At 40.4% G+C, this 15774-nt stretch overlaps 1 protein-coding gene across 1 annotated transcript in view; it reads right to left on the bottom strand.

The window, feature by feature from the left end:
- The window catches only part of CNTNAP5 (contactin associated protein family member 5), a 200963-nt gene that overhangs the window by 127067 nt on the left and 58122 nt on the right, over positions 1–15774 (bottom strand). Inside the window, 3 exon segments of the mRNA XM_050977015.1 lie at positions 7526–7669; positions 11217–11401; positions 13346–13549. Coding sequence (XP_050832972.1) covers positions 7526–7669; positions 11217–11401; positions 13346–13549 — 533 coding nt within the window.

The following is a 15774-nucleotide window of genomic DNA, read 5'->3' as shown; positions in this document are numbered from 1 at the left end:
TTGCTAAGTGATGAGGATAAAAGTGGATTACATAGAAGATCCTCTGAGCCATAAACTTCATCCAAACTGACTGGAAAATTTCCAGTGACTTCTGTGGGACTTCAAGAAAACCTGTATAACTTTAATGAACCATTTCAGTCTTTTCTGGCCTTTCTTCATGTAGTATTATGTACTGCTCAATGAAAAGAGAAGACAACACCACAGTCAGGGCAATTGGTAACAAGATCTTTATACATCCTCCTTGCTCTCAGAGAATACTAATCAAAAATAATATGCACTTGGGAAACTATTCAAACTGACAGCTGCACTGCAATTCTCAGCACTTAGCCTACCAGAGGATCCAGGCCAAGATCACAGCTTGAAAAGAGAGAACAATAAATGAGTATTTCTGAGCTCTCATTCTACCTGCAGGTTAGAGCATCAAATGGGCACTTAAACTTTCCTCATTAATCACTCTGTCCAATAAAAAGAGTATCTTGCTTTCTGCAGAGGATTAGAAAGGATGATTTCATGTGACAGGTAAAGGGACTAAGATCCCAGGCCTGGCTGAGATACAAATGTGGTAAACTGGCAAGAATATCTCCTGCTTGGAATTGGAGGACTACTTCTAGCTGTGAAGGGACTGAGTTTGCAGATGAATTTACAAGGCGAGTAACAGAAGAAAAAGGTGACCTTTGATGCAGTTTTAAAAGGATAAGATGAAAAATTGGCATTCAACTCTGAGAAACTGGATTTTGAGAATGAGGGAGGTTCCTTCAAGCCCTGTTTTTAAACTAATTCTCTCTAGCAGAACAAATGTCAGGAGACCCACACATTTCAAGTATTTCTCAAGACTGTGCTGAACACTACATGAAAAGCAAATCAAAGTGAAATACCAGCTCCAGCCTTCTGAAATACTGCTGCAAACTGTCTTCAAATGGGATACAGGAGCACCAAGGTGCACAGTGTTCCTTCAGTTAGGACGAGTCCACTGAGTGAGCAAGAGCAGGGGACCAAAAGTTCCTATACTGAGATGGGTTTCTGTTTCTCTGAGAAAAAATTCAATATGGAAATCTGAAAGCTTTCCTGATCCAAGTTACATTGCAACTAATATGGCCCTGTGATAATCAATCTCATGACAGAGATCTGCCCTATCTCCACTTACTGCAAGTATCATGAATTCTAATAAAATGTTAATTTTTTATCACATTGATTTAAATTGTTTGCATTAAAACAATATTCCCAATGGAGAGAAAGTAACATTTTACAAAAAAAAAAAGAGAAGGCATAGAAAAAACTGAAACATTGTGACCATGAGAGAAAAAGGGATTAGATGCTAGGCTGGACCTTTCCAGAAGTTCTTTATCTCAGACTCCTAAACTGACTGTGTCACTGGCCAGAAGCAGAACAAAGGATTTTAGCATTTTTATGACCATAGTAACTGTACATTACTGTTTCACTGCATGGTGCAATAGTTAAGAGATGTTGACAAAAGATGAGAGAAAATACAGAAATATTTTGGAAACATTCTACATTGTTTTCCTCAGAGGGACAGGAAAAGGGGAAAAAGATGACAGGAGGAAACACACAAAAAATAGTGACTACTTAATATTTTCTCTCTATGGTGTATTGACTCTGTTGGGATGCTAGGAAGAAAACCCTCTTGTGTCAAGAGAAAGGCAGCTCAATAAAGCAGAAGCAAAGGCTGCACAGAAAAGCAAAGGAAAACAAAAGACTTGGTCTTTACTTTCCATGAGCAGGTGATGCCCAGCGACTTCCTAGGAAGCAGGGCTTCAGCATGTGTAGAGGCTGCTCCACGATAATGAATGCCTCTTCCCTTCCTTTTTCTCTTGGCTTTTACTGCTGAGCAGAGTCATTTGGTGTGGAATATCCCTTTGGTCAGTCTGGATCAGCTGTCCTGTCTCCTCCCAAGATCTCACCCACACCCAACCTCCTGGTGAGGGGGAATATTCACTTTAAGCAACAAGTAGGAATGAAGCCAGCCTTTGAAATTCACCTTGCTAAAAGTGAATAAGATAGATGTCTTACATCAAACTGGCAAATTATTAGAGCCCAAGTCAAATTTTTGCTTCACTTCAAGCTAAAGTGATCTACAGCTTATTAGTTTTTATTGCCTAGAACAAAACACAGCAGCAATGAGATGTTTTTTCTTCATTATTATTATGAAAACAGAACCACATCTACTTTAAAATAGAAAACTGTATAGAAAGCAATTCCTATCAGCATTTTTGGGTTTTTTTATGTATTAGTTTCCTTTAATAGATTTTCCTCTTTTAAATTCCAATTATCTATGTATCATAGCACAACACCAGCTTAAATGGTTGGTGTGAACTGCACACAATCCAGGCTCCTGACTGTGATGTGCTCAGCTTCTGTTATGCCAAGTGCCAGAGTTCCTAAGACCTTACCAATTGGAATAAGACCTTAAAAAATATACTAAAGCCTTGGCTTTGAAGAAAATTACATTTTCTCCAATTTTCCTTATCCCCTGCTAACTCCTATGACAATAATTAGCCATCTCTCTTCCTCTCCTACAGGGACTAACAGCCTTATCACCTCCCACCTTGAAACATCCTCCTCTGCTCAGCAGGCACTAACTGCCCTATTCATTCAATTTGACTATCCAGATAATGTAATAAATGAAACCCCGAACAATTGTTTCTAACCTGTAATTTGCTGAAGTCTGATGACTCAAAAAAGCCTTGTTTGCTCAGAAACATGTCATTTTTTTCTGCATGTCATCCAGTCCTATTAAAAATGTGGTCTCTCTCCCTGAAATACTTGCTTCATTTGTTGCCATCACAACTATCAAAACCCCAACACAAAGAAACTTTTATATCAAGGAGAGTTTATTAATGCAGCTATGTGCTGGATCATAGATTTGCAAGCTGAAACTCTTTAGTATTGTGGACAAAGCCAACTGAAATCAATGGGAAAGATGTTATTTAAATAGACTTTATTTCAAGACCTCAATTGAGGTGACACACTTAATTTCTTTCAAAATAATCCTGTTATACCCTTCAGCAACAATAAAATAGGACCTTAGAACGAATGCTATTTATATAGACTTCCTTGCTATTCCACATTGAAGGTAGAATGCTCCTCTGAAGACCCAGAGACCACAAAGAAAGATAGAAGAAAATATAAAAACCTATTTTTAAAGGAATCAAATATTTCTAGAATCTGAGTTCACCTGCCTTATCTAAAAAATAACAAATTCAGTTCTCTCTTTAATTGTGTGACCCAACACTTCCAATAAATAATTGAATGAATTATTCTTTTTTTTAGAAATTCATCTTGGTCCACAGGAAGTTGTGAAAAATGTCACTAAAAACTTCCAACATTTTTTATATAGGATTCCTGTAGTCTTACTGGAGCACCAAAAATTGAAAAAAGAATCTAACTTGTGATTCTCCAAACCCTAGGAGGGGCCTTCACAAATCAGCAGCCTGATGTTCACAGATAGATCAACACTTGCCAGAGCACTTTGGTAGAACGAGACATTTGCAGACAAGTAAATTCTTCTCAGGATGAAGGTATCTCAAATCAGCTTAATAAAATAGCATGTTTGGATTCTCTATAAAGAGAATGAATTATTAGTTTACATTCTCCTGTCACTAGGTATCATTCCTTGCTCTTTGATGCTGGCAATTGGTTATTTCCCCAAGGCACTGCAGTGATACATTTACATGTCACCACATCCCTCGCTGTGCTGAGCTGTCACTCTCACACTCAACATGGCAGGCCAGCGTAGAAATCCAAGCCTATCTGAGAGCTGACAACTTCTGTCTCACAGTACCCTGCACTCCTCTGGAGCCAGCACAGGGTTTGCTCTGCTAAACAAAAATGCAACTCCAACTTCTATTAGCCAGAGGTAATGGAAGAGAAAAAGAGATCGTGTTTTTCTCAATTTCAGTGAGTAAGTAGGGTGGAACATTGTGAAGACCAAACACAGCATCTTTTCATGACCTCCTAATTTCTTTTCATGAGCTAGAAAACTTCCTATTTTGGCATCACAAATCAGTGAAGCACAAAAACAACTTAAGACACTGGCCACAGGTCACATTCGAGCAGTTTCTAAAGGTGCAACCAGAATCTAGCATTAATGGTGCTAAATTCCACCCATCCATGGTAGAACGGATCCTATATTTTCAGGAGGCTATAGCTATTTTTTTCTCTTATCTACTCCCTCAACCAAATGCATTTAACAATTCTCAATGGATTTATCTTCCTAAAATTTGCCCCATCTCTTCCTGCATCTACATGTTCTCTTAACAAGAACAAAATCCCTCAATGAATACTTCTCCATCCCAGATATCAAGAGATAAAATTTCCTTCTGTGAAGAAAAATTTCCCTTCTGCTTCTTGTAAATGTGGCTCATACTTGCATATTTTCTTGCCCCTAGTTAATTGCCCAAGAAGTGTAACTGCTGTGCAATTTCTCATAATGAGCACTCTGCACTTCTCTGGTGCTGAGAAGACATTTTGTAAATAGGGCAAACCTTTAGATTACTATTTTAAAGCATTTTATGAGGTTTCCCAAGGGTCCACCCTAGGACCATGACAGTGGTTAATTACAGAAATTTGACTTCTCATAACCTTTTGCAGTAATCACTTAAAAAGCACATAAAAGATTCCATATCATTACTTCACATTCAATGATGAAGGGAAGGGAAAGCAAAATGAACAAAAAAACCGCAAAAAACAAAACAGTCCACCTAGCCCCACCCCACCCCCCCAAAAAAAAAAACCCCAATCCAACAAAAAACCCCAAAAAATCAAACCAACCAAACAAAAAAACACCAAACCAAACAACAACAACAACAAAAAAAAAAACACGCCACAAAGCCTCCAACATGCCATCAGGGACAGAAGAAATCCCAGAGAGAAGAAAGATCACCTGTCCAAACAGACAGTGCTATGTAGGGAGGTTAAGTACCAGGCAATACAAAAATGGAATTCTGAAGGCAAGTTCCAGTTCAAAGAGACAGGCTGCCTCGTTATCTTGAGATGCCTTCTCAAGGGGATTTAGTGCAAGCTGAAAACTGCAAACGAGTTACAGAAAAGAACAGGCAGAATGATAATCACAGCCACCACCCAAGAGTACAATACATACTGCAGCACTCTGTTATTGACAACCTGTAGTTTCTTCCTCTGACTTTACATGCAGCTGATTTGGGACCATTATTTATATGGGTGAGGAACTACATCATAAGAGGAAATCTATACCTCCAAAGCTGGTGTATCATTCTCCTGCTTGTGTGAAAGATGTCAAAAGTAAAAAAAAAACCCAAAGCTGATACGTACAAAAATCCCCAAGCCTGGCTCACTGACTGTGGCAACACTCTCAAAGGCATAGAGAGTGTTGAAGTCTGCCTGCCTTTGGAGGGAAAAACTGATGTCTCTAAGCATTAAGACATGGCTTTCTAATCCCAAACCAACCAGTTTGCCATCAAATATCTTCTTCTAGAAGACAAAGGTATTTTGGGGATTAACAACGCAGAACCATCTCAGGTGATCTCCAACTTATGGGGAGAGAATGTGAATATGCAACATATTTTTGGAAGGAGTAGTTCCAAGTCCCTGTTACATTTAATCATTCTTCTGTGCTGATCCTTTCCTTGCATTTTCACTTCAGACAACCTTAGTGACTACAAAGATATGAAGCAGCGAAGCTTGCAGCTCCCTGTGGATAGAGCTTGTTGCTTGAGAACCTCAATGCACTTTGAGTAAAAGCATTTAGTGCACAGTAACCCTGGCAGGCAAAACACTAGATTTACAAGAACAAGTTATTTTAATTAGAGGAAGTTAATTGCTAATGAGTGCAAAAGAGTGGAAAAGGGAAACAGGATCAGCCTGAATAACCTCGAAGTACCTGAGAGTTGCTAGAAACAGCTGGGATGCAAAGAATGTTGGAAAGGAGATTTACAGGGCTCATTCCCAATAGAAGGGTGTTCACCTAAGATTATGAGTCACTCTGAGTGTGGCAACCTTTCCAGGCACTTTGCATACCCAAGTGTCCCAGGCACAGCACAGAGCAGCTGATAAACCTTGAAAAATGCAGTAAGCAGCCTGCCTCTGGAAATCATGGTATTTAAATCATCACTAATGGGAAAGAGATTGGAGGGTGGAGGCACATCCCACTACCTTAAATTGAGAGAAGGAGCTGATTCCTAGACCTTTCATCTAGCATTGCCTGAACCAAGAGTAGTGATAACAGAGTTTCACTGCTTGGAACCACTTACACCCAGACAATGCCCTTCTGAAAAAAAGTGCATTGCAAAATTTTGCTCTTCCCCTTTAGTAAGGCGTTCCCATTACCCAGCCAGCAAAACAACCAGCTGTTTAATGACCTAAGAAGCAGACAAGGGCTCTTCGCTCCCCCATTAGAAAGTAAGCTGAGGGGAAGAGCAATTTAACACAGCTCATAGGATTTCTGCCTTGGAGTCCTCAGTCAGAACAATCAAACTCAAGATTATTAAAGCAAAGTCTCTCAGTCCCAGGGGAGTATCCTGGAGGCAGTCTTGACTGCCAACAACACAGTGAGGAACTTCTCACCCATCACCTTTCCATTTTCCAGCTCCCTGCCTACTGAGCCTTGCCCTAGGCAGGGAAAGCACAGAAAGAACTTCCTTGGTCTTGCTTTGTTTAGTGTATTCAAACACATTGCTACAAACTAGAAGATGCCATGGGAGCCAGAAGCAGTTTCATCTCCATGTTCTCCAAAGACACAGAGCTAGCCAAAAGGCATTTATCAAAGCACACTGTAGGAGTGAAACAAAAGGTGAACAAAGCTGAATTATATACAGTTTGTCAAGGCTGCATGGAAGTGTAGTTCACTCTTTTTACAAAAAAAAATGTTTGTTATTTTTTGATATATTTTAATATATCTGTAATTTTGGACCTTATTATGTGTTATTTTTGTGGTTTATGCTATCAAGCTGGATAAAACTGTAGTTCCTCTTGCTTTACCTCTATCATTCCATATTTAGAGATAGTAGTACAAAGTCAATGGCTTTCAGAACTGCCAATACATTGAACATAAGGAGCAGCACAAAGAAGACTGTTTCCAGTGATAACAGAAGTATTTTTTTTCTCTATAATATGAACTAAAATATCAAAGTAGAATTCTGCTAGCGCTGTACTTCCCAACAGTGACAGAGAATAGTTCAGAAAGTAAGATTTCATCTGAGTTAACCAGGAAAAAAAAATCTCTATGACTTCTATCATATCATTAAATATACACATTTTTATCTTGAAAAAAAAATTAAAATGTATTAGAATTTGCTTGGGGAAACACCAGGAAAATCAGAGAAATGCATTGGTTCCCACATGTGTCTCTCAATAACTCTCTCCACAGGAGCCAGCGCTGGCTGGTGTTAACCTCAGCAATATCATTTTAACAAGCTAATTATCCCCACAGCTATCCAAATCTGAACTCTGCTCATTCAATGCAGCCAGCAGCACCACGAGAGCACAAAAAGCATGGAAGCAAAGAAGGAAAGCACACAGCACTGCCTCTTACCACGGTATAGATCTGAGGTTTGCGTCTTTTGGCCAGGTCAATTATATTGACTCCGTTGTAATAAAGGTTCTCAACGCACCCATGGAAATTTTTCCTCTGAAAGGTTCCTGGCTTCCCCGGGACAGGAATCCCTCCAAAACTGAGCTTTTGGAAAGAATAAGAACAGCATTATTTATATTTTATATATATGCATGTGTATGTATATCGTATAATACATTGTGTTATCATCCCAAAAGCAAGAGAGCAGAGCCCCATACATCCACTTGGGCTGTTATTTAAGAAACAATTCTCACCAACAACATCACTGGGAGCATGAGGCACGCCCTGGCCACCTCTCAGGGGAAATTACAGCTCCCATTGCATTCCTGCTGCTGGAGAAACACTTCTGGCACAGAGAGGTCACTGCTTTGGGAGCAGCTCTGAGGTATCTTGGCACAACAACCTAGTGCCACCAGCTCCCCTCCCAGGAACTCCCACACACAAAGAAAACCTTCCCACACTGTACAACCCACAGCCCCACTGGCCCAGAGGGTGACACCAGGCTGCAGCCCAGAGTGCTCAGGAAGCTCTGAGCAATGGGGGAATAAACTCTGCCTGCCCTCAGAGCTCTGGGCTTGCCTGGGAGCTGCGGTCACTCCTTTCCACCAGGCAGGTGTCTGAGCAGTTCTGGTCTCAGCCAGAGAAGGGTACTCTCACATACACAAGTACCCCATTTTCACCTTGCAATTTCACTGTGCTTTGGTCTTTACATCTGTCACATGTGGCATTTGGGACTGAGCTTTGCAATGGAGAAGTTCTGCAGCCTACACATTTACACAAAACTTCTGCTGTGCTGTTGTCTAAGTACTGGCAGATGTTAACACTGTGCAGGTTACAGCTCCTCACTCAACTGGAGGGCTGAAAGCCCTGGGAGGACCAAGAGCCTAGGAAAATTAAGCTGCTCAAATACAGCATAATTGTTTAGATTCTGAAGAAAAGAAAGAAAACCAAATCCCACAACCCCCAAAAAAATCTGATAATCCTGCCTTCATTTTCCAAATGTCACAGCTGTTTTCTAATTAACTTTACTGACCTTTCTGGCAAAGCATTACTGGTGGCACCACTAAAGTTTTACCCATTTTTCCCATCACAGCCAGCAGCATGGTGAGTGATACAATGCAGATGGGGATCCTGCAGCCACACTTGATCAGGACCTGTGCCGCAATCCTGCTGCATCCACTGCAGCAAGAGCATGCACTGCTGTGTGGCACTGCTTACAGGCTGATGGCTCCCGGAATCTGGTCAGCCCTATTCTCTGTCACAATTCCCAAAGCCTTACCTCAGCTCATTATTACTAAAATAAAGGGCAATTTGGGGGTTATTTTTCCTCCCACTCCACCTAACAAGCTGGGATACATAAGCAAGTGAAACCTCCTTGGGTAACCTTGAAAACATTTACTTGGAAACAAGTTCTTAATGAACTTGCACCTCAGCTGTTTTAATTGATCACTTCAGAGAAATAAAGAGTGAACAGACTGCTACTTTACGTCACTTGAAGGTTTGTTATTGGCATGAGGGCTTATCTGGTAGCAATGTTGTTTTTTTTCCAGTGAGAATCATTAGTTCTTTCTAAAACACCAGACTTTCCTTCTTTCATGTTCTATTCTTCAAGTCTCCTGCTTAGGCACTCTGTACTGGGGTTTCAAAACCAGAAGAAAAATCGATATCAATTACACCAATGCATTATTAAGAAAACAGTTTCCTTTGTGATTGGTAATAATTTTAATTATGAAAGTAATGATTTTGTTACCCTCAGTAAGGCCTTTAATCCCTAAAGTGTGCTGAGATAAACTTTCAGTAGACTGCTTTGCTGCAATGTTTGACTGAAAGATTCTCTCAGTGCAAATGGAGAAAAAACACACTGGGAAAAACTAAGCCCAGGGGACAAGGTCTGAGTGCCAAAGTAGTTGGTGGTGATGCTGATTTACAACACCTGGAGATCTCCTCTATCATGTTCCCTATTTTGGAACATCTGGAAAAATGTTCTGCAAATTAGATTGGAACCTGAGTTTCCCCTAGTTGGCACCAAGCAAGAGGTAAGAAATTTTATTATTTTGAAATTAGAAAAGCTGATGACTCAGTTATTTGGTTTTTCTCAACTCCATCTTAAAAGCAGTTACAGTTTTGGCCCCAATAGTTCAGTCTAAAGCTGCTGCAGAATGCCACCGTTTCACGTGCTGACCCTACTAAATGTGCTCATGATTTGGTAGAGCAGCGCCAGGGGACAGGTACCACTCTCTCCACCCTGCTTTGTGAAATGCAAAGAAAGGAATTTCCTTTGGAAGATGAGAGGAGAGAGCAGGCACCTGCCACTGCTGAGCTGTCGGCTTTTTTCCCTTGGGTGTGTTGGAAAATGATCCTTTCCGGAGAAACGAATTCAAAGTGCAAAGGGGGAACGTGTGGTCTCTGAAGCAGTGAACCATGGCAGCTCAACACCCCCAGACAGGGTGATGGCACTGTGCAAGCACGACCCTCAGCCCCGTGGGCAAGGAAGACTTGGCAGACAAGCACAAGGGGATAACAACGAGCAGGGGGAATTTGCACACAGGTGTGAGCCGGTGGCGAACAGATGAGGAGCTGCCTTGCATACAGATCCGAGGATATTTAGGGCTTTGAGGTACTTTTTGAACAACTACCATCCATAAGCACTGAACTGCTGGGGTGATACAAACTGCACTCTGCCACACCGTGGTCTCATCACAGGGGAGTGCACCAGGCTCAGGTTTACGGGCAGGCAGGGTGTTTCCTCTGCTGAGCTGCTCTGGCTCCCTAGATCAGCACGCTCTGCAACATGCTCAGATGTGAAGGGAACTGGGTCATACTGGTGGTTGTGAGAATCATGGAATCACAGAATTATTAAGATTGAAAAAAAACTCTAAGACTGAGTCCAACCCAGCACCCTCATGGTCATGACTGGACTATGTCCCCAAGTAACCACTTCCATACACCTTTGGAACACTCCCAGGGATGATGACTCCACCACTTCCCAGGGCAGACTATTTAAATGTGTGAGCACCCTTTCAGTGAGGAAGATTTTCCTGCTATCCCATCTAAACATCCTCTGCCACAACTTGAGGCCATTTCCTCCCATCCTGTCATCTGGGAGAAGAGACAGATGCCCACCTTGCTAAAACTTCCTTGAATACCGGAGGTCTTTCATTCCTAGTGGGAATACAATAATTTTCACCTGTTGATCTCTATGTGGAGAGCTGTAATTCAAGCAAGTGGTGTCTGGATAGAGGGACAACTCAGGGCTGGAATCCCCCCAGTCATGCTCAATTCAATGCAGGGATGGTGCATAGTGATGATATTAAAATCATACTGGAGATTATAACACAGCTGCTCCCTGAACATTCAACTAGAACCCAGGCTATGACTTCTCATTTATTCAAAGTCTGCCATACTTTGAAGTGCAACCATATTGCAATTCCTATTTGCACAGAGATTTGCCACTTTCTGATGCTGGCATATATGGAATTACACTGACATAGTTTATGCTGGTAAAGTATGAAAGGAGCTCTCTAGGAAGGAAATATTAAAAAATGATCTTTGCTGCAAAGAAAAAGCTCATGGGGTGGTTGCTTTCCAGCATATTCATTTTATAGCAATTCATACCTCAACTCACAGGTTATAACCAAAAGGCTTCACACACCTCATAATCAATATCCAAGTGATCTGAATCCCCCTTTGTTCGGAAGTGCTGGGTGTGCTTGTCCACTGTGAAGTTCACTTGCTTGTTGAAGCGTTCTATGAGAACTGAGTGCCAGTGCTGGTCATCCAGGAGGCTGCCCAAGGTGACAGACGTGTGGCTGTTACTGAAGTGCAGGTTGGAGTCCCCTGGAATGGCACAGAGAGGCAGAAGACACCAGAGTTACCTCTAGACTCTTAACTGGAGCATGGGGACTCATGGAAAGCACAGAGCAGAGCTCCAGGATGCAAGCCAGAGCTCTTGGAAACAGATGCTTTTCAAGGACTGCCTTAGATTCCTTGGGTCTCTTATTCACATACATGTGTGTATATCCCCCCTGCCACACACATTGTTTCCCTGTGAAATCCTTGTGATGAACCAGGAGGGGTTACAGATGCTGCACTCACACATGCAGAAAGCAGGGCATTACTACTTTGTATCCTTGATTCTGCCAGGCCTTTTTGGTTCTGGTGGCTTAAGAGCTTCCTTTGGGTAACACAAAAATCTTCTGTCGTATCACATCAACAGACCACTCCTGACACTTCACTGTCAACTCTGTGCTTTCTGCATTTCAACAAGAAAATGGTTTTAAAATATGGCACTAGTCAGTGAAGCAATAAGAGTGTTTTGTTCAGCTCATAAAAATTCTTAAACCTGGCCTAGCTCTTCAAAATATAGATCACAAATCATAAAAATATTTAGGCTGGTAATTTTAACCCAGTAATTTCAAGCACTCTTCTGTTTTCCAGCTGGCTACGTGTCTGAACACTTCAGAGCCTCTCACTGAAAGGGAGCATGTATCCTCTTTTACATTCCCACAGAATGGAGAGAACACATGCTCCAAAACTGCCAGGCAAGATGGAAGCAGATTCAAGAGAAGTCATCAAAACCCCTGTAGTGACATATGAATGAAAAAAAGAGGACCTGAAATGGCTAAAATTCTCTACACCTGGGGCTACAGCTGAAGAACAAACCCAACCCATCTCAGAATACACATTCACAACAGCATCTCCTCTGGAAGAAGTTCCATAATACAATAAACTGTAGTATATTCTTATCCTAGCAAAAAAAAATTTGTAAGAGGACAGTTCAGTGGGTAGATTCCCCCATTCAGAGCTTCAGGATGTAGTTTTTTGGTGCAAGTAACATCCAAATCCCAAATCAGAAAACAGTGCATTATCATTTCCAATCTTTGCTGATAAAGAAAGAAGGAAAGAAAGAAAGCACAACTTAGGGACTCAACAATTAATGAGCTTATGTAAAAATGAAGTACAACAGCTGTGGAAAATAGTTACTGATTTTTAAAACAAACATAATTAAGCACAAGGGGAAAAATGCCCAACTTAAACCCCTCAGTATGAGAAACATGAGCCAGCAGAGACTGCTGAGGCCAGTACCATGGGAGACCCACAGATGAAGCCAGTGAAGATTTTGCAATAAGGCCGGGAGAGGGGGGTATGATCATTCCTACTGGAGTAGTCTCTATCATTATCAAAGTGCTTCAGTGTGTTCATCAGGGAAAAAACAAGCATCCTTCTACAGAGAAAAACTAAGCCAGCCTTTCCTCTGATGCTCTGATCCAACATGATCATACAGGGATAGCCTTACAGATTTTGAAGTAGGAATATTCAGAGTTTTCAGGAAGGAAACATACAGCAGTGTGAACAATGTTTTGACCAGAATGTTATCACTGAAATTCTGTATTCTCAGCTCAGCTCCGAATCACTGAGTGAATGGAAAAAAATTAGACACAAACAAAAAAAACCCTTTTCTGCAGTCCAAAGACCACTTCCTGAGAATGCTGGTCTTAAAAATAAGACAAAAACTCCAAACACTTCCAGAAAAAAAGAAAAAAAAAGAAAAAATATAAAGAAAAAGTAGCTATGTGAAGAATCAGAAGTAGCCATTAAGCAGTTCTAGTTCTGCCTTGCTCAACATTAGTTAGAGAAGCCAAGGTCTCTTCTTAGCTCAGCTATTATGTCCTGCATGACATCAGCACACACAACGTTCTGTTGATGTCAGCTGGAGTTTGCAGATACTGTCTAATGTTATAATAGATTTCTATTCAAAGCCAATATCCCAATTACCCTTACCCAGGTTGAGGTGCAAGGAGAGCTTCCCTTTCTGCAGTTCCAGTGTTATGTAGTCTCCACGCTGTCCTTCTCCATGGAATAAGACTCCATCCCCCTGCATGCTCTTGAACTTCAAGGAAACTACATCTTTGAATGTGCTCATAAGCTTCTGATTGAACCTGTAGAGAAGTGAACTTCTGCCATCAAAGTCTGCAATATCTGACTCTGGAAGAAAGAAAATGGCAAAATGGCAAGGAGGGGCAGCATCAGAAGAGAGATTGTATTTTTTTCAGGATCTTTTCAAATACACTTTGGAGTCAGGTATTGTTCTGAGTGTACATCCACAGGATGTACAGGTCATTTGGACAACCACATTTCACCCATTTCCAATTCTCTCCCCCTGCTGGAGAAAGGGAACACAAGGATAAAACCAGAACCCCTCTGCACTTGCCTTCCTCATACAACACTTCTCTCTCATTTAACTTTTGAGAACAGCACAAGTGCCTTCCATCATATTCAGATCTCCAGAACATCCCTTGCCACATTTGCAGTTCATCTCAAATGCATTCAGGATGTTATTCATTACTTTGAACACTTCAGTACTCACTCCACTTTTGAAGCTTCACAAGTGTCTGTTGAGCTGTTCCTGCATGTCAGCCATGCCTGCATCCACCTCTGCATTCTGATAAGGATCCCCTCAGCCTCCGAGGGCTGGCTGCTTGCTTGTGATGGGCATTTATCAGCCATGTTTCTGCATGCAAATTGACTAGGCTGGCAGGGATAGTCAAATATCAATTCAAAAAGCTTTTGAAGAGATTTCAAGGGAACTGGGCATCTAAACTGATTATACACCTTTGAAAATCCTATTAGAAACATATTTTCCCCTTCAGCCAGCCTCTAAAATCCCAATCATTCTGGTAGGAAACAAGCTTTCTGTTCCTCACTTGCAATTAATATTTTCTTTGGCAGCAGCAGCCTAAAGTACTCTCTCTGCTTTATAAAGTAGTCTTTTAAGCAAAACATATTTTTAAACAAAATTTTAAATGTAACTCTAACCAGAATATTTCAAGTAGCTTTAAATACTTTTACCTAATATATTGTACACAAACGTCTGTCTGACATACATTAGTTCAATTCCAATTTCTATCCAACTGCAATTTGACACAAATTATGTATAAAGTATCAATTTTGTCAACTGGTATTTTCTGTTGTCAAGAAAAATATTAAAAATTAAGAATATCAGACAATGAAAAATTTGAACAAAGGTTTACTAAACTACGTAACTACTGAGGTACATGCACAAAACCAAGTAACACCTTTCTAGTGCCCAAGAAGAAAGAATGTTGACTCTCTTTGTTTGCAAACCACACATTTCAATGATAAACCAAATCTATCAGTTTTCTGTTTTCTTCTGAAAAATAACTGAGAGGTTCATATGATCAAGACTTCCAGTCAGCAACTGTAACGTGACTCAAGTCAGTAATTTAAGTCAGCTAAACTCCATTGAGAGCTCTTTTATCCTTTTAAGCATTAACACTAGTTTCATCTGCTTCTTTATAAAAACCAAAAATAATAAGAGCTGGATAGGGAGGGTTTTAACCTTTTTTTTTCTCCTTTTTTTTTTTTTTAGTGAAAAAATTAAAGAGATTTGCAATTAACAACTATTAAAAGCTCAGAAAATAAAACAGCTGTTAATGATTTGTTACCATGGAAACTACCATGAAAATTTCTGCCCATCAGTATGACAGTTTGTACAGGAGTTTGATGGCACACTTAGAAACTTGCAGGGAGCCCAACATTCAATTTGATGAAAAAATTCACTAACTCCATAGCCAACTTCATTCCAAAGCAGAAGGCAACTGATTTTTTTTATGAGATTAAAACTACAAAGAAACTCAGTCCTGGGGAAAGTTCACTCTTGAATAAACTAAGACCAACTTCTTATCTGTGATGTCAGAATTATAACAGGCTTTTTCCCTTCATTTGTGGAACAGTTGCTAGTTTAGGAATTATCACAAATACAAAAGTATTCCTGCCATCTGTTTTTAACTTCTGAATTAGGTGTTATGAAACAGCTTCTTCAGAATTGCTGACTTCTCTCTATTGACACCTTGACTGCCAGTTTCTATAAAGGGAATTAAATTGGTAGTTTAGTTCTTGTGAATTTCCCCTAACTACATTAAATACTACAATTTGGTTAAACTAAATCACAAGTGTCTTATAAAAATGGTTTCATTTCAACACAGGCAGAAATTAGGAAATAGCTTATAAAGATTTACAGTCTTTGATTTCCAGAGTATTTTGCAACTAAAGTTGATTTTTCTCCTAGCTGTTAAAACCAAAGGTACTGCAGGAGCAAGGACGCTCTGATTCAATGCTGCTCAAAAAGTGGCCCTTTTTAATCTTTTTCCAAAGATTCAAGGCTCCAGCCAGTCTTGATTCACACTTCA

The sequence above is a fragment of the Serinus canaria genome, chromosome 7 (assembly GCF_022539315.1).
Source record: "Serinus canaria isolate serCan28SL12 chromosome 7, serCan2020, whole genome shotgun sequence".
Taxonomy (NCBI): Eukaryota; Metazoa; Chordata; class Aves; order Passeriformes; family Fringillidae; genus Serinus; species Serinus canaria.
This window is presented reverse-complemented; position numbering and strand designations above follow the sequence as displayed.